This window comes from Zalophus californianus, chromosome 16, assembly GCF_009762305.2.
Source record: "Zalophus californianus isolate mZalCal1 chromosome 16, mZalCal1.pri.v2, whole genome shotgun sequence".
Taxonomy (NCBI): domain Eukaryota; kingdom Metazoa; phylum Chordata; class Mammalia; order Carnivora; family Otariidae; genus Zalophus; species Zalophus californianus.
The window spans coordinates 50,956,491-50,981,928 of NC_045610.1; the positions used below are offsets into that span (position 1 = coordinate 50,956,491).

The 25,438-nt window shown below is 49.8% G+C and overlaps 1 protein-coding gene across 4 annotated transcripts in view; it reads right to left on the reverse strand.

Annotated features, from left to right (window-relative positions):
• The window catches only part of FAM20A (FAM20A golgi associated secretory pathway pseudokinase), a 48,419-nt gene extending 23,208 nt beyond the window's left edge, over window positions 1-25,211 (reverse strand). For 2 of the 4 annotated variants that reach the window (XR_003515353.2, XR_003515354.2), the window contains exon 1: window positions 24,227-25,211. Coding sequence is in view for 2 of the 4 variants with exons in the window: in XM_027568038.2 (XP_027423839.2) it covers window positions 24,227-24,618 (392 nt within the window). In the remaining 2 variants the exon portion in view is untranslated. The remainder of the gene's footprint in view (window positions 1-24,226) is intronic. The other 2 variants (XM_027568038.2, XM_027568039.2) reach the window with 2 other exon arrangements.
• Window positions 25,212-25,438: the final 227 nt, after the last annotated feature.

Consider the following 25,438-nt stretch of genomic DNA (forward strand, 5'->3'; position numbering starts at 1 on the left):
TCTACCTGCCATCCTTCCTTCTTAATAGCTGTGTCATTTTTTAAATTTCCTGCTTCTCCTGCATCAGGACAGACTGAGCTGATCTTGGGAAATAACCTCTGTCCTTTCTGCTGAAATAACAAGTCTCGTTTTGGCATCTGGACACAAATTCCCTTCCAAAAGCGGTGCAATGATGCCAAGCCCTCTCAAGCATAGCGATTTCAGTTGTGCCCCACAGAATTTATATTTTGCTAAATTTGGTGGTTATGAAGCTGTAATGAGAAATGACACTCCCTTTTCTGCTGTGAAAGCTCACACTGAGGTCCCCTGCAGAGGAATTTGGTGATAATCCATTAATTATTTTCTAACTACTTGAATCCCTGTTCATTTCCTGGAGCTGTTCATTCCTGAGCAATTCTAGAAGGTGCTGTGCCAGGTGCAGAGGCATGACGGGGCTCCCCCTCCTGCTCCATCACCTAAGCTAGGACGGATGATCTTTGGAAGTTCACGGAGCCCTGGCCATCTGTACCCAGGATCCCAAACAGAGGGAGGGAGGTGGGAATGGGACTGTCAGGCACCCAGGCAAAATCCTCTCTGTTGGAAACTCAGTGTAGTGGTCCTTATGCCACAGCATCAGCAGAGAGAAAGAGCGAGCGTGAAATATTTCAGAGTCACGTTATTATCTTCCCAGCTAAGAAGCTCTACATTTCTCAAGGGGAAGGATCGGCCTTGGATTGCTTTTGCTCCCGCCTCAGTATTTGGCAAAGTGCTGCGCACACAGTAAATGCTCTATAAATAATGATTCCAAGATGTCTGAACAAGTTTCCTGCTGCAAAGATGCCATCAGGCTCCAAAACACTAGTATCAAAACTTGGTAGGGGGATCCCTTGAACACGGGAATTGCACTAGATTTTGATCTCTGTTAGAACGGAACTTAGAAGGTTGGTTTTCCTCGTTTTATAAATTTCCAAAAGCACTCTGTGAGGAAGAAAATTTAAAAAGCATTATAGTGAGCCTTATGGGACTTGGCTTTCCATTTAAATCTGTGCACCTGCTTGATCCATATGTCTGTTTCGGTATTCTTATCCTTGACATTGGTCTTAGAAAGAACATTTATTCAGAGATGTTTATTGTGGTGGTAATGAGTTTGGAAAATGCTTCTTTGGATTTTTCTATATCTCCTGTGACCAAGAAGGATCCAGGTTTAGTGGGGCCTGACACACATTTGGAGGACCATTTTTTAAGAAAGAGAGTACAAAATTATGAAAACAAAATTAGGCATGAGAGTGGCTATTTACTTAAAATAAGAGATATCAACAAATTAAGAGTGCCTTGAGGATTTAGATCCTTTCTTCTGAGATTCCATGTTTACCTAGAAATACATCTTGACTGCGACCTGGCTCCCTCCCTGGCTAGCTTTCCTCCACACCCTACGGCTTCCAGCACCCACAGGGGAAGTCGGGGACTCTGGCTGACGCTTTATCATCATCATGGTAAATCTGCCTCGGACAGGCAAGTATGCAATTCACAACCCAGAAATATTTACTTAGCACCTAGCATGTCACTTTCAAGCACATTATCTTAGGGCAGTCTTTAGGGGCTTTATGTACTGGATCTTCTCGATTCCCTTGGCCAGTAGCTGAGTGAGAGAACGTCAGAACAACAGCATCGAGCAGAAGTGATTGAGGCCAAGAAGGGCGTGAGCTTTTGGAAATGGCTTTTTCTGTTCACCATTCGAATGGACTTGATTTCTGAGACCCAAGCCTTGAGCTCCTGCTGGCAGCATGGGCTCACTATAGAATTATGCAGAATGACCAGCCTTCAGCAGACTGCTTGACTCACCATCAAAACCCTGTGGCTCATCATATACACAGGTCACAGGCTGCTGACTGATGTCTCCCTGCCGCTCGGTCCCATGGGTTCAATGAGACTATTTCCCATTTTGTCCCTCTCTACTCATCTGCCCCCTCATCCGTTCATCTCTGTGCCCTGGAGGCCAAGGGAAGCCCACGGGAGCTGTGATGTAATAGTGGTGACCCGGAGCCGCAGACCCCAAAGTGACCTCCCCCACTGCTCCTCATTTCCTCATTTCACTTCCCAAGACAGAAATGCACTCACCCCCAGAGTCTGTCCTTGAGCTCGGAAGGAATATCTGCTTCCACTAGCTCGTGGATCAAAGCTTGATTTTTAGGGGTAGGTGACAGGTGGTGAGGCTGCTGTGTCTATAAGTTAATGATGAATTTGCAAATCCAGAGAGAGGGGAGGGTGGAGAGGCAGGTCCTCAGTCCTGAGTCCTGGCTCTGCCACTCACGGCTGTGTGACCTGTGGCAAGTTACCTGACCTCTCTGTGCCTCACTCCATCTGAAAAGTAGGGATGGTGAATGTACCCAGCTTATGTGATTTGGGTGAAGATTAAATAAATTCATTGTTATCTATGTGAGTTATTAACTATGATTTCTGGGACTCCATTTTCATAGGGCTCTGTATGCCTCACGCTGGTGGGGGAAGGAGGACTGTGAAGAATTTTGCACAAGAGCTGCTTAATTTCCCAGTTATCTGAGTTCTGCTCACGAGGGTGAAAGCAAGAGCTCTGGTCTACCTTCCCTAGGATGGCTCCTGCAGTAGGCTAACCAATGGCTCCCCCCAGAGATACCTAAATCCTAATTCTGGAAACTGTGAGCATTTCCCTATATGACCAAAGGGACTTGCAGGAGTGATTAAGTTGGGGATCCGGAGAGGCGGCGATGATCCTGGATTGCCAGCATATCATCACAAGAATCCTTATAAGAGGGACACATGGTGGAGAAGACAGAGAGAGGAGGGGAATCAATGTGACCACAGGGGCAGAACCCAGAGTGAAGGGACCTGGAGAACACCAGTTCTCCCCTAGAGCCTTAGGCAAGAACATGACCTTGCCTACACCTTAACTTTGGACTTCTGGCCTCCAGAAAAGTAAGAAAATAAGTTTCTCGTGTTTTAAACCACCCAGGTTGTGGTCTTTTTTTTTTTTTTCTTTCCCTGCAGCGCTAATACCAGCAGCCCCGGGCAGGCACAGCCGATGAACCACCAACGGAAACCACCGGCCCTGGAGGGGTTCTCGGCACCGCGGTTCCTGAGAGCAAGTCCAGAGGGCATCCCCTCAGAAAGCACCGTTCCTGTGCCCAGGAGCTCGCACTGGGGGAGGTGGCTGCTAATAGGTTGGAGAAAGGTATCGCTTGTCCATTCCACCCCGAATTCTGAAAGCTGGCTGCGTACTAGACTCTTTAACCAGCTCTGGCCAGACAATGAAACAAGCTCCCACAAAGACACGAGAGCTCAGCAACAGGCAACAAGGGGGCGCCCAGCCAGATCCAAATCCAGGCTGCTGTGACCTTGCCCGGCGGCTCCCGAGAGCCAGCCCCTCACACCTGTGGCCAGCACCCTTCGCCACCACCCCCCCACCCACCGGTGCTCTCGCATATGGTGGTCAACGGTCAACATGAGGGAGCTCTTGCTCTGTGCCCGCCACTTCATAAGCCCTGGCTCATTCCTTGTCACAACTACACAATTACCCAACGAGGCAGGTCCATGTTAGCCCCATTTCATGGGTGAGGAGGCTGACCTGAGTTAGGGACCTGTGTGGAGCTGCCTCAGGGTCACTGGGCTGGTGAGGGGCAGCTGCAGAGCAGGGACACACATCTCACCGACTGCCTTCTGAGGGCATCTCCTCATCACCACTCTGGATGCCTGTCGCCTCCTGGGCCATTTACCACCCTCTGGCTCCCCGTACCGGGGCTCTGAGCGAGGCTCGCTGATCACTCCGCAGGCTCCTCCCTGGGGAGAGGGATGTATAGGCCCACAGATGCATCCAGGAGGCCCATCCAGGTAAGGAGGGCATCACTGCACACATCCTTCACACTCGGTGGAGGGTACCACGGAAGACATTAGCTACGTGCAGTTGGGAACTTAGGCATGAAAGGACTTGCTTAACTGATGTGGGAATCTGAGATAAAATAAGGAAGGAACCCTTGGTCCTCACGCTCCAAAGTGTGAAAAAAATAAAGATCTTATTAAAGTGGCTAGACTTATCCATTTTGGGCAGACCTTGTTGATTTTGGATGGTTAGACACCCGTGGCAACGAGGAGGGACATTCCAGGAGCTGAGACAGTGACCTCAGTGGGAAACCCGCTTCTCTCTCTTCATAACAACCTGAAGACCGATCACCGAAGATGTGAGTAGACTGGACAATCTAGAGAGAAAGGCAAGAGCAATCCCTGGTCTCTGGGATCCCCAGACTCAAGTCAGGGAACCTGCAGATAACCTTCCAGTTGGGCTACGTTTCCCAGATTTAGGCCTGGGTGTAGAGCTAAGCACCAGCATGACTCACAAACATCACTGGTTGCACACAAATAAATGTGGAAGGAGCGGCACGCTGAAACCTCTCCAGACGAGTCACAGTGGTGGGAAGACGGTAAAGGCTCTGGGAAGTCCTGCAGCCAGCCCTCCTGTCCCAAGGGCCCTTCCTGTTCACAGCACGTGTCGGCATCCCCTGGACTCCGTGGCGCACACAACACATTTGGGAAACATTAAAGATTAGTACTGGACCAAGGAACCCCTCCACCCAACCACGATGTGATGATTCATAGAGCAGGGGTCCCATAGCTGTTGCCCATTTTTGCCATAGGACTGCTGCCTCTGGCGAAGACCAGATCTTCTCAATGAGAGGCCATTTCACCCCTCAGGGGTGGCCATACTTAGAGACCTTTTAGCAATCGAGTTGGCGGGGGGGAGGGGAGCGCTCAGGGACGCTGCTAAAACACCCTACGGTACATAGGAGAGCCGAGCACAACAGAAAATCGGCCCAAAACATCGGTAGTGCTGATGTGAGCGACCCTGGGCTGGAACCACAAAATCACAAGCAAATAAAGCACTTAATCCTCTGATGATGACCTGAAAATTGCTGCGATGGGTTCTGGACTCTGTGCAATTTAATATTTTCCACAGACAGCACACAAGTCTTCCTCGGGGCCTCCCACACTCCTCCTATATCTTCTGTGCAGCAAAAGTTAAAAATGTTACTTAATGGTTTATAAAAAAGAAAACCCCAAATGTGAGTCAGCATTTACTGAGCTGTCAGACTCATCCCAGCCTCACAAGCACGTGTCTAAAATGCTAACACACCTGTTACCTGCAAGAGATGCAGTACGGATCCGTTGAAATGTCATAATTTTGGTTCTTTTCATCCTCCGATTGTGCCGTCCCCAGAAAAACAGACAGATGCCTCACATACACACACATACTACGCATGCATACACACACACACACACACACACACACACACTGTTAGCAAATGATACTGACGTTGAGCGGATGTGGGTCCTCTCTTTCTTGGACTGTTTTCCTGACTGCAGAAGACAGAAATGTGGTCTAAATGCAGTCTTCGGAGTGGACCCAGAAAAAGGAGGAACCTTAAAAATCCACACCCGGGGCCCTCTGATAATCAAAGGTTGATCAGAACATACTTATTTTCCAAAAACGTTTGAGCTCTGCCTTATTTCCTATCACACAGACGTGAGCATTTGAAGGATAGAAAGGTCTGGATGTGGGGAGATCTAACTGCAAGGGGTTGCAATCGGGGTTTAGGCTGGGGGCACATATTTTCATGGTTTGCAGGCCAGTTTCCTTGTGGCTCAGCCACAGATGAAATTCTTTCAAGTCCTTGGCCTGTGAGCTAGGGCTAATTTGCATGGCATTCTTTTTTCCATCTAATTTAGAAACTGAGAGAGTGATTGCAGATCTTGGCCTGTTTTCCTCCTCGGCACGAGCAATGAACCGTGTGGAAGGATAATTTATTGAGATATTAATGTGTTTTTTGTTCTTGTGGAATTTTCCCCACCCCTGTTCTGAGCAGGTAGGTGGGCTTTTGAGTTTCCTTGTCTCAGAAGGGGTGTTTATGATCGAGGAAGAAGGAGACATTTAGACAGGCTACCCCACTCCTTCTCTGGCTTTTTTGATTTTTGATTTTTTGGAAAGCCTAAACTCAGTGAAGGGATACGCTGAACAGGGGAATTTGACAGACTGTAGGATGTGCCTACCGAAGCACAAACTTTTGAGGGAAGTAGGCACAGTCTGTAAGCTGCTTAGGAAAGGAAAGTTGGCTTGGGGTCGTGAGTCTGGTCTGTTTCCTGGGGGTGACCCAGGGTGCTGGAAAGTGACTGTGTGTTGTGCCTTAGGAAGGTGCATTTCAGGTACCAGGAACCCACCTCAGCAAATAATCCTACGCTTGTGCTTGAGCTTGGCACAGACGCAACAGAGCCTCCCCGTGCCCCGCCCCCCCCCGCCCCCCCGCCCCGGCTTGGCACCTGCACAAGCCCAGGTGATGAACATGGACTAGCAGGTCCCCCTTACCTGTTCCGCCACCTGCGACCTTAAGCATGTTCCCCCAACCCTGACAGCCTTTGTGAAAAAGGGCTCCCATGATGACTTAGATTAAATGTCTAGCCAACTTAACAGGAAAGGGGGCTTAGAGTTTCATTTGATTGGATTTCTCAGAAAAAGAAATCCATGTCACATTCCTTTCCCACTTGTGTTGGTGGGGTAAAAGCAGGTTCTGCTAGAGTTACAATGCAATCCTGAGATCTCAGTGGCTTCCCAAAACACAGGCTTCTTTCTCACTCATGCTACTTGTTTAGTGAAGGTCACAGCGTGATTCAGGGTCCTGGCGTTAGGGATACGCCAAGATCCCAGCATGTGGCCTTCCGAAGTCATCAGGGTCGGGAGAGGCCCTGGAGAGTTAACTACTGGCCAGGAAGTGATGTAGGTCACGTCCACTCTCCTGCCACTGGCTAGAACTGGTCAGATGTCCCCCCACCCCCGCCCGGCTACCAGGGGGCTGGGACACAAGGGGAACACGTGGATTTTGGTGCCTCTGCCACAGTCTCGTGGTATTTAATCCACATAGGATGCATCTTTTTATTTAATGTTACTAACTTGCATTTGTGTAGAGCTTATTACACATGTATTTTGGGGGTTCTTTGCATGTATTATCTTATTCTAGTTTCCCCAAGCCCTGTGAATGGGTCACCCCTCCCCTCCAGTCTCTGGAGGGAGAAATTAAGGTCCACAAAGGGGCAGTAACAAAGTGGTAAATGAAAAGGAGGAAGGAGCAGCTAGGGTGTCTGACCCGGACCTTTTCGGCTCTTCCACAGAGGCAGCAGAGAAAGTGACGCTTTGTCAAGGATTTATTTAGACTATTGGTGGGGCCTCCATAAAGATCAGGGAGGGGGTGGTGAGAACACCAAACGTGCTTATCTGTTTGCTGTTGGGAAAGCAATGACGGTATCAAGATTTTAGTGAGGTTTTGTCGAATGGGCTGATTTCTCGACACAAACTCTTTTCTCTCTGGTTGAAACACGATCACTTCCTCCTCTCCGAGCTGGTTTCATGCTATGTTGCAACAGACTACTTGTTTTCACTCGGGGCTAACTGGGTCTCCAACCCCATCCTGACCTCCCGGGGTCACTGCTCTGGCTCAGCGATTGAGTAAGACCTACCCAGTGTGACAGGGGCTTCTGAGCTGGAGGGGACCCGAAGCAGAGGAAACCTGAATCAGAAGGGGCAGATCGGGGACCGTCCCAGGTGTGGGAACCACGTGGACCTCTGTTCCCATGAGCAAAAATCAGACTCAAGAGGAACCAGTGACCCCAAATGGGTCTTAGGTCTGAATAATAATAAGGAAAGTAGCTAACCTTTACACAGCACCTACCCTGTGCCAGGCACTGTTTTAAGTGCTTTGCAATTTTAACCTATGGAATCCTCACGGAAATTCCATATGAAGTCAGTATTATTATTAGTACTTCCTTAAAGACACGGGGACTGGTTTCAGGCAGCGAAGGTGACTTGTCCAAGGTCTTACCGCTAGGGAGTGACAGTGCTGCAATTAAGCCCAAACCTGGAATCAGAATATGGGAGAGAGATTCTACCATCACTGATTTTCCCCCTGATTATAAAAGCAACATTTTTGTGGTGTAAAAATAAAACAAACAGCTCTACGGTGCATCAAGATTGAGGAGCTGAGCTATTTTTACAGCTTTTGGCACTTACTGCCAACTTGCCCTCGGGAAGACCACACGATCTGTGTGTCCGTAGCAGAGGGCTGGGAGCATTTCCGCCTTGCCCACCTCGGGGCCATGATGCAAGGGGTCACTGAGAGCACAGCCCCCAGGCCTCCCGCACTCGAATCTCATTTCAGCTCTGCTGCCAGGACCGATCTCAGATAGGAGGCAAAGTTAAAGTCAACGTTAAATTTCTGCCTTGGAAATCCAGTTTCTCGTGTCACCTCGCCTCGCCTGAGCCTTTCTCCTCAATAGTGCAATAGTGCAATAATAGTACCTCTCTTACGGGGTTGTTGTGAGGATTACGTAAGATAGTTTGTGAAGGAGGCAGCGCGGGGCCCCGAGGAGTAAGTGCTCCTTGGGTGTCAGCTCTTGGCAATGTCACTGACTCACCAGAGGCTCGGTTGCAAGGGAAAGAAAGGTCTGCAATGAGCAGAGAGCAGCCTGTTTAAGTGGCTTAAGAAACGCTTTGTGAAAAGAAAAGAGAAGAGAAGAAAAAAAAGTCATTCCTGGAATCTGCAGGATTCTTGTCATTGCAAGTCATGTCACTGAACAAACATTAGCCGACCGGTTTTCACTCAGAAGCGTGCGTGCATGCACGTGGGGTGGGAAGTGATGTGATTTCTGAACGAGGTAGGCTAATTGCACATTGACCCGGTACCATGTTTTGTCTGTCCGCAAGCACTAGGTATCTGACATCCAGGTGACCGTGGGGACATCAGTACACGTATTTTCTGTCTCTGGAAGCCCCAGATGTGGCTAAGGCAAGCCAGGGTGCTGGCCGGCCTGGAGGCCCTGTGCTTTCCCTGGCAGGGAGTGGGAGCTGACCAAAGCTGCTGTTTCATCATCAACCATGAATCCCACGTAAATGGATAAGGCTGGAGACGGACAGCGGGGCAAGTCACCCATAAGGAACATGAAAGAATAACCAACGAGTGGTTCTTCCCTATTGGTGACTCAGTGCCGTATGGCCCAGGCACCCCGCTCAGGGTGTTACATATGTGACCTCACTCTGCCCTCCTGACACGCCTCCGGGTGGGTATTCCTGCCCATACTGCCGACCAGCACAACAGGTCTCCAGAAGATGAGCCTCGGGCCTCCCGGCGGCGCGTGGCAGAGCCAGGATTTAAACCCAGAACGGCCTGACCACAGAGCCTCTGAAGTACTCTTTTTCTCATTCATGCACCAAACATTTATTAAGCACCTACTATGTACAAGCCAGACTTTTAGATACCGGCTTACATTGTCAAAGAGGCAAGCAAGGCTCCATCCTTCTATCAGGCTCCTGGGGCTGCCGTAACAGATGACCACACGTTTGGTGACTTTCCAGAAATTTAGTGCTCTCACAGTTCTGGAGTCCAGGAGTTTGGCATTGAGGTATCAGTAAGGCTGTGCTCCTTCTGGTGGGGGGGGGAGGGGGAGGGGGACCCGTGCGGGGGAGAGTCCATTCTCTGCTTCTTCCAGCTTCTGGTGGCTGTTGGCATTCCCTGCCTGGTGGCCCCATCACCCTGCTCTCTGCTTTCTTGCTCACACTGTCTCCTCTTCTGTGTCTAATCTCCCTCTGTTTTTCCTTAAAAGGATACTTGTTTTAGGATTTAAGACCCACCCAGATTACCCAGGATGATCTCCTCATCTCAAGATTCTTCACTTAATTACATCTACAAAGACTTTTTTCCTTTTCCAAATAAGATAACGGTGACAGATTCAGGGAATTAGGATGCAAATATATCCATTCAATTCAGTACAATCCTTAAAAAGCTTGTGATCTAGTGAGGTTATATGCTGAGCATATCAATAAACAAGAAGGTGTTAAGTCCTGTTAAGAGTCCTGATGAGAATAAGGCAGGAGCCGGCAAACGAGGCCCTGGGACCCCTCTAGGTCGCTGGGACAGGAAAGTTCCCTGTGGGTGGGCAGCTTTGAAAGGAGACCCGAAGGGCAAGAAGGAGCCAGCTGGTTATCTGGGGCCCAAGGGTTCTGGCCCATCTGCTTGATTTTTTTTTTTTTTTTTATACTTAATGAGTAACTGATGTTTTTGGATGAGTTGGGCACGGCACCCCTGCCAGGAAGTCAGGAAGAAGCACTTTCATGTATGCAGATAAAATAGTTTTCCTATCACAGATTACAAGTAACCTTAACAGATCACTAACTCCATTATTGCCAGAAAGAAGGGCTGCAGCATGATTGTCATAAATCCAAGCTCATCATTTCTGGCTGACCTCCTCAGACCTTTTAATGGATTCACAGCTCATAACAGAACAGAAAGCCACCTCATTCAGTTACATTTTGCACTGAGTTTAACCCGCAGGGGCCACTATTAAATTCTGCTGCTCAAATTAGGCATTCAATGGTTGCTTTGTTGATGGTTTTTTAATATCAAAGGTAGACATTTGGTTATAATCTCCTTAAATATTTTTCCAGCCCCCCATTTTGCAGTCACATGCTGTGGCATATGGCTTGGCAGTATTGATTACCCTTTGGCCCATCTGTCATAACAGATCCAAAAGTATTGTGTGAGGTGGATCCAGACTGCCCTTGGACCTTTGGCTCCTCGCTGGACGGAGGTCGGTGGCTTTGAATTCACTCACGCATCCCGTTGGACCACGACCTTCACAGAGAGCCTTCTGTTCCTACTTCCAAGTTTAGCCAACTGCCAAGTCTCCTTCTCTGTGCTGAAGGATAACCTTGAGAAGCGGCCCTCCAGGTGCTTGCAGGCATTTTATCCTAAATACAATGCCACGCAACATCAATCTGCCATGGGGTGCGTGGCTGGCTCATTCGGTGAAGCATCTGCCTTTGGCTCAGGTCGTGATCTCAGGGTCCCGGCATCAGGCTCCCTGCTCAGCAGGCAGCCTGCTTCTCCCTCTCCCTCTGTCCTTCCCCCCGCTCGGGCTCTCTCTTGCTCACTCTCTCAAATAAATAAAAATATTAAAAAAAAAGAAGAAGCTCTGCTAAAAAAGTGAGATTGGTGGAGACCTGCCCAAAGGAGGTGTCTGCTACCCATTCCTCTGGAAACCGCAATGCTGTCAATTTTCTCCTTAGAAAAGACAGGCCGGTGGGCTTACCGGCCGGGACTGCCCCACATGGGGCCCTCGGGGACATAATTGTATGGACTTGCTGTGGGCTACAGTGCCGCTTATGCTGGGGAAGTCTTCCAAGGTGGGGGATCCTGGTCCTTATACCATATGGTGTCCTCTGAGATGCAGGATGTGAAGGAGGAAGAGAGCAGGGAATTTCCAGGAATCCCTGTGCCCTTCCTGGGCCATGGGCTAGCTCTCGCCCTATAGACATGACTGGTGGTTCTCCTGAGCACAGCTAACTCTGGGGTGGGTGGGTTTTCACAGAGGTGTTTGAGAAGTTCTTCATTCTAGGGCCCGTGGGTCTTATTTTCCCTTTGACTTGTTTTTCTCACTATTTTACATTTTTTTACAATGAGACATATCATAATTATCTTTATGATATATCTAAAAGATTATCTACTAGATAATGTTATCTTTAAAATTTTTTTTTTTACAATAAAACAATGGTCACTGACAGCCTGTGTATTCATAATGGAACGTGACTGCAATGCGCTGCCGGGTGGTCTTGAAAAAGACCTAATGTCCATGGCCTAATCCTTGGGACCTGTGAATGTGCCCTTAGTTGGAAATAGAGTCTATGCAGATGTAACAAAGTTAAGGAATTTTGAGATGAGATGGTCTTGGATTCTCCATGTGCGCCCCAGATCCAATGACACGTGTCCTTATAGGAGAGAGACATAGGTGGTGGAGAAGACCCATACGCACAGGGACAGAAGAAGATGAGGTAATGGGACCATGGAGGCAGGGCTGGGAGTGATGCAGCCACAGGTCAGAGGATGCTGGCAATCATAGCAAAGAACCGGTTCTCCCCCAGAGCCTCTGGACAGAGTGCTGTGCCCTCTGCCACATGGCCCCAGGGTTTCAGAGTCAGCCTCCAGAATCGTAAAAGAATAAATTTGTTACAGGAGCCCTAGGAAACATGCCAGTGATGGGATTCCCTTCTCAGACCTTGCTCAGGAAATGCTAACATCCAATGGCTCAGGGGCATGTCTTCTGACTTCTGAGAACTGGGACATCTTGAGCGTGCCGCGCATCTCGTCAAGTGTTCTTTGCCAAGGGGTCCAGGCCACTGAGCAACATAGTGTGTGGCATTAAAATCCATCCTTGATGGTCTATTTCATTTTCTGGCAGCAAATTATCCTGGACGACCTCCGGTTCTCGCTATGACATTATAATGACACAATGATTGTGATTATAATAAACATGGCACACACATTTTTCCCTGTGTTGCTTTGATGCCATTTCACGAAGGGAGTTTTTGTGAATTTCAACAGAGGGTGTTCCAAGAGGCGTGGTCTCTGAGGGTCTGGGCAGAAGACAGCACTTTTCTTCCCAGGGGTCCTACACAGGGTCCGCTGCCCAAGGCTGAAGCCAAAGATGCTGCTTTATATCCAAACACATATTGACTGGATGCCTTTCCATGGGAATACTCGGGTCAACCTCTTACTGGCTGTAAAGACCCATCCTTTTCTACAGTGAACTAATTACAGACTGTTTTAAAAGAGCTTCAGGAAGTAGAAAGGACTCTACATATTCATGCCGTTAATCATATTAACAGTTATTGTCACAAATGCCCTAGAGATAAATGAACGGATAATGGTCTTTGGAAATTTGCTTATAAAATACAGGCTCTTAATGCACCTGAGAAGTGAAAACAAATTTTCATCATTGTTCTATTATGGTCGTTCATAGGAAAGGAAGTGTTTAAAAATTTACAGAACAAGGGACGCCTGGGTGGCTCAGTCGGTTAAGCGTCTGCCTTCGGCTCAGTTCATGATCCCAGGGTCCTGGGATCGAGCCCCACGTCGGGCTTCTTGCTCTGCAGGGAGCCTGCTTCTCCCTCTGCCTACCGCTCCCCCTGCTTGTGCTCTCTCTCTTTCTGACAAATAAATAAATAAATAAATAAAATCTTTAAAAAAAAATTTACAAGTTTTAAACACCTGGTGAGATGATGCTGTGTCCTGGACCCATTCAATCAGACTGTGTGTGGCCTTGGGGAAGATTAGGACCATCGTGGGAGGCAGGCAGGGAGACAGAAAGCCCAGTGTCAGCTTCGGACCTCAAAAATGGTCTCCGGAACAAGGGGGACCTTCAAGTCTGTCCATGACCAGGTAGAGTAGAAAGAGTCTGAATGAAGAGCTAAACAAACACTTGGCCCTAAGGAGGGGATTGAGACTGTCTTGTCTGGGAGTGAGGGAGTTTTCAAGGGCTTGAACAGGGAGTCCCAGGGGCTTCATGAAGCTGGAAGAACCACACCAGGAAGAGGGGACAATTTCAGAGATGACTTTGCCTGTGCCCCAGGAGCTGAGGGGGAGCCAGGCCCAAGCCAGCCGATCAGCCATGACTCTTTCGCATCAGTTACCTCTGTATTAGTCTGCTCAGGCTACTACTGTACCAAAATACAGCAGACTGGTGCCGCTTAAACAATAGAAATTTATTCCTCACAGTTCTGGAGGCTAGAAGTCCAAGATCAAGGTGTCAGCGGACTTGGTTTCTCCCAAGGCCTGTCTCCATGGCTTGAGGGTGGCCGCCTTCCCCGTGTCCTCACATGGCCGTCTCTCCCTCTTCTTTCAAGGACACCAGTCATGGTGGATTAAGACCCCACCCTTGTGACCCCATTTAACCTTAATCTGAATTATCCAGTCTCCAAAAACAGTCATATTTTGTGATGTACGGCAGGTTAGGACTTGAACGTATGACTTTTGCGGGAACATGACTCAGTCCATAGTGGCTTCATTTGATTTTTGAAGTGTGATTTTTGAAGGGTTATGTTAGACTTCTTTCTCACTGGGGCTGGCTCTTGCCACTTATAGCCGCCGGCTCACTGCCTGACAATTCACCAGCGAAAGGGACCTCTTCTGAGCCTTTGCTCAGTGGAACACTACTAAGTTATTAGACCACCTCCTCTCCAATGGCCAGGAGACCTGAATCTCCCCAGATGGCCTTTGATCTACCTTGGCCAATGAAATGTAGCAGAAGTGACACTTAGCAGGTTCTGGCCAGGACCCCCAGGGGCTGTGCACACATCTCCTCTCTTTTGGTAACTTGCTACCACCATGTGATGAAGCCCGGATTAGCTGACTGGGGGGTGACAGGTGATGGAGAGCCACGATCATCATCTCAGCCAAGGTCCCAGACAAGGGACCCCAGAGGAGAGGGCGCATCCCAGATCAGCAGAACTTATGCAGCAGCGGACCATAGATGTCTCAATGAGCCCAGCAGAGGCCAGAAGAATGCTCAGCTGAGCCCAGCCCAAACTGCTCACTTGCAGAATCATCAGCTAATAAATTGTTCTTGCTTTTCCTTTTTTTTTTTTTTTAATGGTTCTTGTTTTAAGTCAGTACATTTTGGAATGATTTGTTGGGCAGCAAAAGCAAACAGTATATTAGCCCTAAAAGATGCTCTCTTATGCTCAAGGAGCCAGAAGCATTGGCAAAGCCATGGTGGGGGGTGTGGTCATTAGCAAGTGCCATGCTCTCGTTACTGATAACAGATGGGGGGTGGGGTGGGGGCTTGGGTTCTAGGCACATCAATTTGAGAGAAAAGAAGAAAAGACGTTTACTCTATTTCTGCATATTCCAAATCAGTGGTTTTCACAATTTTTCTAGAAGTGGAACCTTCCTTACAAAAGAAATCTTACACGGAATCCCCAATGTATAAAACAAACAAAATGTTTAATTTATCATTATAAATCTAATTTATAGGGTGAAGTATGTAAACTTATCTTTTTTTGTAAACTTATTTTTAAAAGCTAATCAACAAGAATGAGAGTGGTAACAGGATTATGAATTCAAGCATTCAAACTTGGAGGTAATGGAAGACAGAAATAGTCTTATTTCAGTACCTGATTAATTTCCACACATTGTGTTGGTAGTAGAGCACAAAAAATCCTGATCAATACACATAAGCACTGGGGATGGGAGACAGTTTTTAACAGCTCACCTTGCAATCTCAGAATACTCCTCAATTAAACAAAGATAGGAGGAGCGGGCATCCGTCCCCATAAATTACCAATGTGCTGTCACGTGCATAACACAATCGGGTGTGTTTTCTCATCTTAAGATCATCTTAAAGTATACTCTTTGAAGACGAAAATTAATCAATCATTTGCAGAACCTGAGAAGCACCTCCCCAAACCCTAGAAATTCATGGAGTGCACCTGGAAAATGACTGCCCCATATTTTCACTCTGATAGACTCTGAAGAAGAAATCTTGGTCAAAGATGAGCCATGCTTGGAAAACAGAGCAGCCAGGAGCCTTCAGGGATCACAACTCACCCTCTTCGTTTCCGAAGGGAGGCAGGCCTGAAGAAGGCAAGCGATTTCTTCAGGATTGACACAGAGACGTCTTGGCTCCAGGTAGAATCTCTTTTCAGGGGACAGAGACATGAGCCCGTGAATGAGCTGGGTCCACATCAGTTTCTTCTTTGGGCTCCCATGAAGGGAGTAAGGTTGATTTAAGCCCAAATACATAAAGATGCCTAGCTTCTTGGGAGGATTTTAATGGTTGGTATAAAAAGTCTGCACGCTAGGAATTTGTTATAAATGAATTTGGTTTTATTTTTATATTTTTGTTTTTTAAGATTTATTTATTTGAGCGAGAGAGAGCAGAGCGCAAGAGAGCACACACGAGCTGGGGTAGGGGGGTGAGGAGCAGAGGGAGAGGGAGAAGCAGACTCCCCCCTGAGCAGGGAGCCGGAGGTGGGTCTCTATCCACCTCTATGAGCCGAAGGCAGATGTTTGACGGGCTGAGCCACCCAGGCACGCCTGAATTTGGTTTTAAAAAGGCTTAATTATGGGGAGCCTAGGTGGCTCAGTCGTTAAGCGTCTGCATTGGCTCAGGTCATGATCCCAGGACCCTGGGATCGAGCCCTGCATCGGGCTCCCTGCTCCGCGGGAAGCCTGCTTCTCCCTCTCCCACTCCCCCTGCTTGTGTTCCCTCTCTTGCTGTGTCTCTCTCTGTTAAATAAATAAAATCTTTTTTTAAAAAAACTAAAAAGCCTTAATTAAAACTCCAGAACAGCGTCTACAGGAGTCAGAAAGTGCCTTGCGCTTAAGCTGAGACACTTTCCAGCATCACTGGTCAGGGCTGTTCCTCCAGTTCCCCTGCCCACCCAGTGTCACTTTGGGGGATTGCTCTTCCCCACACTGAGCCACCTGGCTGAAAGGAGTTTCCAAAGCTCCGCCTCCCTGACGCCCGTGATTGGCTGAAGGGTGGGCAGCCGCCTCAAAGGTGGGCCAATCATAGCTCTCTACAGCCCGGCTGTTTTCTCAGACCCGGCCAATCAGCGTCTCTCCTCAGAATCTTTTTGGAAATCGGAGAAACACTTTTCTCTCCAGTCCTAGGACTGTTGGGACAGGAAGCCGCAGGAGGGGATTCAAACTAGGGAGACAGAAAGGACACCTGCCCCTGCAGAGTTTTGGTTACTGGAGTCTCTACATTTCCTTTTCCAGCTTGCATTACTTTGAGTTGGGTCTCTGTCACTTGAAACCAGAGTACACTTTTCAAAAATCATAAACTATTTCGTAGGGAAATAAACATATGCACAGAATGCAAACTTGGCATAAAATGTAAGGGAAACACAGACCTCCTCACTTGAACTCGGTGGGGTCCAAAGACTCCGTTAAAAATCCCCCGCAATGGGAACAGTACTTAATAAGGGGCTTGATTTGATTGTGGAGCTGTGGTTGGTCTTTCTCTAGCGTCTCTGACTGCTCAGAGGGGCACAGAATGCATAAAAAAAGCGGCTACTGGTTGTGCATCATTCTTAATTCAGAGCGAAAAACACGAGCTGAGCTGTTAAGTGCAGACAAATACACGATTCCTACAGAATTTGCAACTGTTCAGCCACGGAAGAAAATGAGTCAGAAATAGAAAACTCACATTTGAACTGATGAAACGGAGACCCGCGGGACACTTGAATTGGCCAGGAAAGACCATTTGTCCCCGCATCTAGACTCTCCTTTCCAGCAGCATCATCAGACATATTTCCCTCCGGCCCACGAGGCTTGCCCAGGGATTGACAGCACGTTTGCTATCTGCGCGCTGGCCTTGACTTCCCCGGGGCCAGACAGCGCTGATTTTCTTTTGCCAGCAGAGATCTTCTCTAAGCCCCCAACCTCTTCCAAGTTTTCTAAAATTCCGTCTCTCCCCGAGCCAGCTGCTTTTTTTTTTTTTTTAATGGCCCAGCTTCTTGGTCCATGGACTCCCGTGCCAACGCGCCTTAGGTTTCTTTTACTCTCCATATTTTGCTGAATTTTATTACACGTTCTTGGCTGCTTATCCCCTCTTCTCTATTCCCTGCGGCTTCCCAAATGGAACTGGTCTGTTACTAGGGGATCCAATAAATTAGAACTTTTTCTGACTCTTAACTTTGCCTCTTGCCCAAGCCAAATTCTACTGGCCGCCCCCTGTGCTTGGCCTCCGAAGTCCTGGATGCCAGCATCTTTCCGGCTTTCAAACTCAGTCTGTCCTGATTTCACATTTCAACCCTAGGACATTCTGCCAAGTGACAGGGCACAAAAAGAAGGAAGCGTTTTTGTTGTTGTTGTTTTCTCCTCGCTGTGGCTTCCATTTGGCATATATCTGTGTGTGCCTCTAACAACAGGCTCACAGATGCTCCTTTGCCTGGTAACTTCTGTTCCACTGAAGTGGCAGCTATTGAGAATGGCATCCCCCCTCGGCTTTCGGCCACATGCAAGCCTCCTTCAGCGGAACCCACAGGCTCTTGTCAGCCTCCCGCTTAATGAATAATCACAAGAAAAACACAGGTCTGCCTCTGCCAAGGGGCAGTGCAGGGATTGCTTTGGCTAAGTGGGGGTCTCCGTGCTTCCCACGTGCTTTCATGCAAGACTTCTTGGCTGCTCTTCTTCAGAGAGGACAGGAAACTAAGGAAGTTCCCTCCTCCTGGCACCTGACACCTTCTCAACTCTGCTTCACGGCTTTTTTTTTTTTTTTTTAAATTGACTTTACTTAGGTTATTGCAATAAAGAGAACACCCACCCCAGATCCAAATTTTAGGTTGTCTCAGTAGGGTGGTTTTGTCTTAGACCTTTATAGGGAGGAGTCGGAAGTTATAGGTGGGGTGATTTTTATGGTCGGCATTGTTTTGGTTCGAGGCTTTTTTTCATATGATGGAACAGGCCATTTACTAACAGTCCCCAAATCCTGATGTTGTCTGTTCCCAATTATTTGCTCCACTGGCTCCCCCTGGGCGGCCCCCCCCATGAGAAACCGTGAAACAGATGTATTAGCGAGACCACGTGCAAGCCGGGGGCTTTTCATGCCGGGAGCGAAGGGCTATTCATTCTCACAGGAAGTTCCAGACAGCCGCCCTGAAGCTGGATGGGGCCCCGTCATAAAAAAAATAATATGGTGCTATATGGGGAGGAACCGTATAGTCAGGGAGGGACCAGAGTGGGTGGAGGCAGTCGGAAAAGCCTTTCCAGAAGAGGGAAAGCAAGGGCCTGTGGACATCAAAGGATGCACAGTGGAGATGCTGATGGTTAGGCACGCATCCTGGAGCCAGACCCTCTGGGTCCAAAGCCTGCCTGTGGTGCTGGCTGCCTGACTTTGGAAAGCAAGTTATGCAATCTTCTTGTCCCCAGTTTCTTCTACAAAATGAAGCCAACAGCAGTACTGTAGTTGTTTGCTATTGCTGTGTAACAAACTACAACAGACCTCCTGGCTTAAAGTCGCGCCCGTCCATCAGCTCACAGAGTTAGAGGTCAGCTGTGTTCTCTGCCCAGGCTTTGCAAGGCTGATGTTCAGCTGTCGACCAGGTCTGGAGACTCTGGGGGGAAAATCTGCTTCTGAGCTCGTCCTTGCTGTTGGCAGAATGGATTTCCTTGTGGTTGTGGGACTGATGGCCCTGATTCCCTGCTGGCCATCGCCTGAGGGCCAATCTTAAGTCCTAAATGTCCCTTGCCACGTGGTCCCCTCCATCTTCAAGTCGGCCATGGTCCATCAGATCCATATCATACTTTGAATCCCTGACTTCCTTTTCTTCCATCAGCTGGAGAAAAACCCCTGCGTTTTTTTTTTTTCTTTTTTAAAGATTTATTTATTTATTTGAGAGAGAGTGTGTGTGCACCAGCGAGGGGAGGGGCAGAGGGAAAGGGAGAGAGAATCCTTAAGCAGACTCCCCGCTGAGCATGGAGCCCGATGCGTGGCTCGATCCCAGGACCCTGAGATCATGACCCGAGTCAAACATTCAACTGACTGAGCCACCCAGGTGCCCCCAAACTCCCTCCTTTTAAAGGGCTCCTGTGATTAGGTCAGGCACACCTGGATAATCTGTCTCAAGGTCAACTCATCTGGGACTTTAATTACATCTGTAAAATCCCTCTTTACAGCAGGACCTAGATTAGCATTTGGTTGAATAATGAGGAGAATATGTGTGTACACCAGAGCTGGGAATCCAACGGGGCCATCTTGGATTTTGTCCAGCGCATGCACCTCCTTCTAAGGAAACTGTAAAGCCCAAGTTAGCAAGTTTATGTGACGTACCTGGGCCAGATCAAGCATGTTTCAGGTAGGGGGTTTGCATGCAAGTAATTAGCCAGTTGAGTTCCCAGGACTGATGAGAACTTCGCGCGGTGAAAGGAGAGTGGTGGGGGTTGGGAACAAGGGAACAGCTGACTGGCGTCCTCCGGTGCTTGGCCGAGGGACTTGATTTTGATATACTTGGACATAGGAAATGCCTGTCCTCCTTGGACGAACACCCCTGAGATCCTCCCTGATTTCCGTCTTTGCTGCCGTAATGGTAGCATGGTAAAGACCGGGCTCTGGAATGAGGGAGAAGGGACCCGAAAATGGCCTCTGGATCAGCCCTCTCAGAAACCATCTGTTTGGAGTTTGTGGCCCTGAGAAGACAGGAGAGATTTCCTCCAGCTACAAGCCCAGGGACACAAACTGCTAAGATAATAGCTCTTCCCAAATCAGTCAAACAAAGCTCTAATTGGAAAAGAGAAATGGAAGTCAGGATTCCTACTCCCTCTGCTAACCACACACAGGTCTGGTCGAGGTCCATTTGCAGACCGAAGGAAGCCATTTCCTTTCTTAGCCTGGCATCACTGGCAGAAGAATCAGACAAGGGGCCGAGGGCCTGGTGACTCTGGGAGAAAGGCAAGTGGCTGACATCCAGAAGGAAGAATCTGGACATTTAGCTGCTTGGCGAGTTGAACCGCCTGCTCCGGATCAATGTGTGCTCCACATGGTCTGGGGCCGGCTGGAGACCAGCAAGAAAGAGACAACGAGGGGCAAGTGAGGGGAGAGACAGAGGGGGTGAGAATAAAGAGAATGTATTTTTCACTCCCAGATGCCATGGTGGGAAGAAGCGTTGCCTTCAAAACCCCCTAGACCAGACAGTTCTCATTTCCAGCTGACTTCTTTTTCATCTCCCCTGGCTCCTTCTCCCCTCCCCTCCCCCAGCCCGCCGCCCCTCCTCTATCTGCCTCGCCTGCTGGATCTTCTCAAAGCTTCCCTGGAAAAACTTGAGCCAATTTACTCCCCTTAAACAACTGTCATCTTTGAAAAGCTGCCCAGGCTCTTTGCTGTGATTTTCAAAGGGAAACTCGGGGCTAGGCTTGCTTTCGGTGACAGCAAGTAGGTAGGAGGAGAAGGAAAGACAGGTGCTTCCTGTCGCTGGGCTGGTGGGAAAAACACAGATACACACATCCACGCTTCTGAGAAATGCTGACACTGTCATTGTAGGAAAATACAACCTTCCCGATACCTGAGGGAACGTCAAGAAGGAAAAGCAGAGAGTAGGGAACTTGGATTTGTGTGGTGGCTGCTGGAATTTCGACACCAGCGGGGAGGACCCTGTTTGACCTTGCCTGCCAAGACCAGAGGGTTACAGAGGAGCCAACCGAAGCTATGTGGGCAAAGGGCCAGGCCAAGCTGGCTACTTCTGACATGTCAAAGGACAGATGTTGTCTGGCTTGGGCAGCTTGTGGGCAGAGAAGAAACCCAGCCCACAAGCCCAGGAAGCCCGGCCTCTAGGAGGTAGAGGATAGCAGCAAGGTGAGCAGTTATCTGTGTGCCAGGTAAGCCCTGCCTTCCGCTGTTACTTTGAAAAAGGAGAAGGCTTCGTCTGGCTGGTTGGTTTATGGCCTTGAAGTCGTGCAGACTACGTCCCCTTGCTCCTTGCCCTCTCTCTGCTTTTCACTATTCAAGACAGGTGCCAAATATGTCATCAGGCCTGATGGAGCCTGGCGTTGGCTCGCTCGCTGTGATCAGCGACGAACGACCTGACAGAAACACTTTCCCTGATTGCATTTTTAACTTGGATTGTGCCACACTTAGTTACATTTTGAGGGAGGAAGGAGAGGAGGACAGGAGGGAAAAACAGTGGTTTGAGGAAGTTTGCAGAATGCCTGAGTGTCAGATAGCACGAGGGAGTCCACCCGGCACACGATATATCTTTGGCATTTCAACTTCACCAGATATTGACATCGAATTAACAAAGATTGATTGAAGACCTAAAACATTCAAAATGATGTATAAGCTCCATCTTCCACTAAAATAAAAAAGGAATGTGCTGGGGGGAAAAACAGGTCATTACCTACCTTTTATTGGTAATGAGCTCACGTTGGAGAAAGATACCTTCCAACTTCATACCATTACTTATTAGCATGGTGGTTAAAAAAAAAAAAATATTCAGACTAATGATCTCTTCCGGGCAAAGGGTGAAGAATGCCGATTTGGCTTTAGCTTATCTCACTACCTGAAACTGTCCTGGTGTGGCAGATGGCTTGCTGCTACAATTATTTTGGATAGCAGTTAATGTTAGGTAATTATTGGCATGGTGGCATCCATATAGGTCTATAAATCTCTAGTTTTTAAATATTGGCTGGGTTGTGGCTGCAAACAAGGAGGGCTTGTCCGTGCAAGAGATACACAATTTGTAAGGTCATTCACTGTTTCTTCCTTTGCTGTCTGTTCTAATTATTTGCTTGCACAGAACTCTGGAGCCTTCCCTGGCCCAGAGTAGCCACAGAAGCCCATAACAGCAGGTGTGCGGGCTTCCTCAACACTCCCATGTGCTTTGTATTCGCCAGGGCACTAGCTGGCTTCAGGTAATGAGTGACTCTCTCTGACAACAGAACTCTGAGCGTGATTCAGATTCACACTGGCTACTGAGTCTTCCATGTTCCATTTTTAACCTGACATAAGTAATAGCACATAGGCTTGTTAGTATCATCCCATTGATGTTTACCATACAGGTCGGGGGAAGGTAGGTGTTCTCTGTGTCTGAGGTCAAGTTTCAACCCTCCAGAGTGCAGCTTCCTCTCCTGTTACAGCCCACAAACCTCACTTGGGATCTCAAGGTATTAAAAGGGAGAGGAAAATAAATATCACAACTGTCACACTCAACCAACCACACAAAACTACCCTGTTAGCTCCGAATACAGCAAGGTTAGCAGTCCCCATTGGTCGATCCTCTGTTAAATGACCAAAATCATTTCTGGCCAGGAAATGTGTTTTTGTGACACATGATGGTGTGGAGGTCAAGCTCAAAATCGATTGTGGGACACGTTGGTGAGAAAGATTTTTTGCTCTTCTGCCAAAATATTCCCCTGGACTTTCCTTCAAGATCCGAAGGAACATAAAGAAGTGCAAGGCCACAGAAATATGAATACATGAACGCTGATCTGCGATTACAAAAGCAAGCGACTTTGCTCACAGTCCCCTCATTCTCAAATCTTCTACAGATGTGCACACAATTTTTCTAAGGGCAAAATTTCCTAGACCATTGATCCCGACGCCCACATTATTGATAAAATCAAGGTAATGTTGAACATGACAGTGTCTGAGAAGCAATCTCAAACTGCCTTTTTATTACACACAATTAGCAATGAAATGGAGAACCATCTCCTTTCTAATATAAAGTCATCAGCCACAGAGCTGCAATCAAAATTCACCACAGCGATTTCAGCCAATAGCTCTCCATTTCAGCCCTTTCTGCTTTCTGAACGTCCTCCCTCCCTCCCTCCCTCAAGCCACAGCCGGTCTTAGCACTACAGAATAATGAGCAAACAGTTAAACTGGGCTAGCACTGAGCTTCTACCGAGATTTATGGCCTACCCATCCTCAGCGGGGACTATAAAACCCTCCGATGACATCTCACTTTGAAATCTCTTGTATTAAGAAAAGTAATGGGTGTGGTGCAGAAATGAACTCTAGACGTGAGTGATATTTAGACAAGTCTGTACTTCAAAACAGAGGTTCTAGCTCATGCGAAGGTCTCTGTCGTTAGCTGGGGATCTCAGTATTGACTATTCCTCCCTCTCCAAACCACCCCCCTTCCTGCCCTTTTACAAATACATCTTCTTAATTGAATCCTAAATAGGTTTGGGCTCCCCCCCCCAACATTTTGCTTTGGATTTTTAAAAATTCCCAGGCAGATTTTTATCTCCTCTGTGAAAGCATCAAGCCGCAGATCCAAATCAGCCCAAATTACCCCAATGCTAAAAACCACCTTCAAGTTAGAGCACTAGCCAGAGGGACAAGCCACGTTTTAAATAGAACAGGTCGGTGATCAGGTCAGGGACCTAAACCGTTTACTTTCTGCCCCAGCTGGCCTCTTGTGATCCCTGACCTGGGCAGAGGAATAAGTTAAAAGAGAATGAGCTGGGTTTTCAGGGAGTAGCATTGCTTTCTGGAAGGCGCCCAGGTCTAAAGCTAAGTGCGGAATGCGAAGCAGCTCCGGAGTCGCTCTATTTGGGAACCTATTCTGGAACACCCAAGTCCTGCAGCGGCTTCCCACATCAGGACAAGGAGAAAGAGGGGGACAAGGGCCCAGGGGACAGAAGCGGGGCTACGGAGTGTACAAAGCTCAAGGCGAGAGGCTGAGAGCCTTTCTTTGCTGTGCCGCTGAAGCACAAACTTTTTCTCCCACTGAGATGCACTCGGGGCTGAACTCTGCCGTCTGCCCACAGCTGGTGGGGTCCGGGCAGGGAACACCCGCCGCGCAGCGGGCCGAGCTGCGAGCGCCGGGCGGGGGCGGCGGCGGCGGCGGCGGGGCTGGGCGGAGCGCGCGCGGTGGGCGCCTGGCGCCCGGGGTCCTCACCTGTTCCAGCGGGCCACCTTCCTCCGGTAGTACCGCAGCGCCTCCTGGCTGGCCAGGAGCGAGTCCTCGGGCCCGAGGAGCGGTGGCTCCTCCGGGACGCGGTACAGCGGGTGGACGAAGAGGGCCTGCAGCTTGGAGCCGCGGCCGCCGTGCCGCTCAGTCCCGGGCCCCGCTCGGGAAAAGTTGCGCGCCGCCGCGCGGGGGGCCGGGGAGGCGGCGGCGGAGTCCGGCGCGGGGGACGAGGCGCGGCGGGCGCACGGGCAGCCCCGCGGGTGCTCCCGGGACCGCAGCTGGCGCCGCACCTGGGGCCAGAGGTGGAAGTAGAGGTCGGCGGAGAGCAGCGCGCCCAGCAGCAGCAGAGTCAGCAGGCGGTCCCGGCGCAGCCCCGGCATGGCCCCGCCGGGGCGCGCGGGCGTCTCCGGGGACCCGGGGCGGACGCTGGGCGCCGAGGGCCGGCCGGGGTGCTCACCGCACGGGATCGCCCCCCCTCCCCTTGGAGGGGTGTCGCCCCTGAACTTGGGGACCCGCGGCGCTGGCGGGCGTCCCTACTCCGCGCGGAGTGGAGACCAGGGGATGGTGCCTCCGGGCCCCTGTCTCCGGCACCTTCTCTCCCCGCGCCGTCCGCCCGGCAGCCCGCGGCAGGGAAGGGCCGGGGTGAGGCGGGGGGGTGGGGTCGCGGGTGCCTGTTGCCGCCCGCGGGCGGAAGGGCGGCGGGGCCGGGGGCGACGGCGAGCGGGAGCGCGGGATGCGGGCGGCGGCGCTCGCCTCCGGGCGGAGGAAGGCGGCTGCGGAGGCTGGGGCGTCTCTCCAGAGGATGCTGTCGCTGGGCGGGCTGCGGCGACTGTTCCCCGCGGCTCCGTCTGCGGGTGGCAGGGACGCCCGTGCCCCCGGCTGCTCGGGGCGAGCTCGTCTGCGCGCCCGACTCCTAGAGGCAGAGGTGACGCCGGGCCTCCCCCGCCTGGCCCCGCGCCCGCCCCTCCGCCCCTCCGCCCCCTCGCAGCTGGCACCTGCCTCTGGCGCAAGCTCGCCAGCCAACTCCCGGTGCCTCTGCCGGCTCTGCCCTTGCACCTTGTCACCCAGCCCGCCTCTCGCGCCCATCCCCCCTCGCCCCAGGCCTCCCACTGTCCCTGCTCGCGGCGCAGTCCAGGCACTTTCGGGGACTCAGGGTGTGTGTGTGTGTGTGTGCGCGCGCGCGCAACCTTTTATTTTCAT